We start from the raw sequence: 1711 nt of genomic DNA on the forward strand, positions 1-1711 counted from the left end.
CGCTTCTCGGCAAAGCTTCATTACGGGAAGTGGGCGTCTGCCCAGGGCGGGCTCGGTGGGTCCCACGGGGCCCCCTCTTCGACCCTCGGTGGGCGGTGGGGAAGCCGGGCTTGCCCGTGGGGAGAGACCGCCCCAGATGCCGAGGCGGGGCGGCCCCCGCGCTCCGGCCACGTCGCCGTTGAGTTGGAGAGCTGGGTACTGGCGCGTGCGACGCGGCCCTCCCACGGTCAGAGCGAGACCGTTATGTGGGAACTGACTGGGATGCACCTCGAAGTCCGTCTCACAAGGTGATTATAAAAGGCTCCACCCGCCAGCCGCGATCACCCGGCTAACGTGGCAACCGTCACTCACAGAAAAGAGAGGCTTCCGTAACCGAGGCTCCGTCGAGGGTCCGGCCGCACGGAGAGCACGTGCACGGGGCCCCTCTGCCTCCGGCCACGGGGACGTCCCCGTGCAGTGACTTTAGAGACCAAGCCCGCATGTGGGTGACGGTGACGCGGTGCCCGTGCTGGACATTCGGGCACGGCCGGCCAGGCCGCCCGCAGACACGGCCGTAGTCGGTGCTTCTTTGCAGCCACCTGCTGTCTTTGGCTCAGGTTTTTTGGGTGCAGTGATTTGTTTTTTTCCTTGTTTACTGATGAAACCTCTGAGTTTTCACTCGGCGCTCTGGTCCACCGCCCGATTTAATCCTTACACCGGGGCCCGTTGTCACGCGCTCCTTCAGGTCCGCTGGCGTGGACTGGCGCCGACGGAGAGGGCTGACTGGGTCTCTCTAGGGACGGCCTTTCGGGACGGTCAGTGGTGACGCTCCTCAGCTCGCTGCCGCCCGCATGGCCCGTGCGGTTCCAGTGACGTGTGGGCAGGAAGCGGCCTCACGCGCAGTCCCGTGGCCACGTGCGTTTGAGAAGCACCGGGTGACGTGGCACTCGGCGGGTCTCTGCCGCAGCTCCGAGATGCTGTCGTCTGCGGACGTCGGCTTAAAGTGACGACGGTGTGGGAAAGACGCAGCATTTTCTGCAAACTTTTTGACCAAAGAATCCTCCTCTCTGTGCGGCACCTGCGTTCTGTGGGACGCGCTTTACGACATGCTGGTCCACACGTGAGGAGTCGGAGGGCCACGGGAGAGAGGGCGTTGAGGCGGCGTCCTAGGCGGCATTCGTGGGTGGCGTTAGTAGGCGTCCTGAGGGACGAGGGCCACTCTGCAGGCCGGAGGAGACGCCCCTGGGCCGCGCGGAAGGAGTCGGGGCCGAGGCTGCGAAGCGTCACGCTGAGTTAAAGGCCCCGTCGGCAAAGCGCTGGGAGTTGTAAACGGGTTTGTTTTCTCTCTCTGGAAACATTGCAGACGTGTCCGAATGGGAGTGCCGGGGCCCCCTACCTGGCCACCCGCCTGGGCCACACGCTGCTGAAACTCTCGGCCTTCCGCCTGCCCAAGCCACTTTCGGTTCAGTCATTCGTTTAAAAAACCCAGAGCTCGAGGCCTTTAGGAAGACAGCCACGTGGGAACTCGGAATAAAGAGGGTTCGACCCCGGCCGCGGTCGCCGCATGGCACGTTCCGCCGCTCGGCCCTCTTCACGCGCAGGTGGAAAACCGCTTGTCCGTTCCGTGCGACCGCATCGCCGTGTCACACGGGAACAGAAGCGAGCACCGCTCTGTGTCTGGCACCGGCTGTGCTGGTGGAAGGCGCCTGGGCCCGAGAGCGGTGGCCTCAGG

At 64.6% G+C, this 1711-nt stretch overlaps 1 protein-coding gene across 1 annotated transcript in view; it reads left to right on the top strand.

Moving 5' to 3' along the window:
- ABCA13 (ATP binding cassette subfamily A member 13) overlaps positions 1 to 1711 on the top strand; it is a 147718-nt gene that overhangs the window by 106754 nt on the left and 39253 nt on the right. The window contains exons 43-44 of the mRNA XM_025046516.1: positions 1343 to 1441; positions 1581 to 1700. Coding sequence (XP_024902284.1) covers positions 1343 to 1441; positions 1581 to 1700 — 219 coding nt within the window. The remainder of the gene's footprint in view (positions 1 to 1342; positions 1442 to 1580; positions 1701 to 1711) is intronic.

The sequence above is a fragment of the Pteropus alecto genome, unplaced genomic scaffold (assembly GCF_000325575.1).
Source record: "Pteropus alecto unplaced genomic scaffold, ASM32557v1 scaffold214, whole genome shotgun sequence".
NCBI lineage: Eukaryota > Metazoa > Chordata > Mammalia > Chiroptera > Pteropodidae > Pteropus > Pteropus alecto.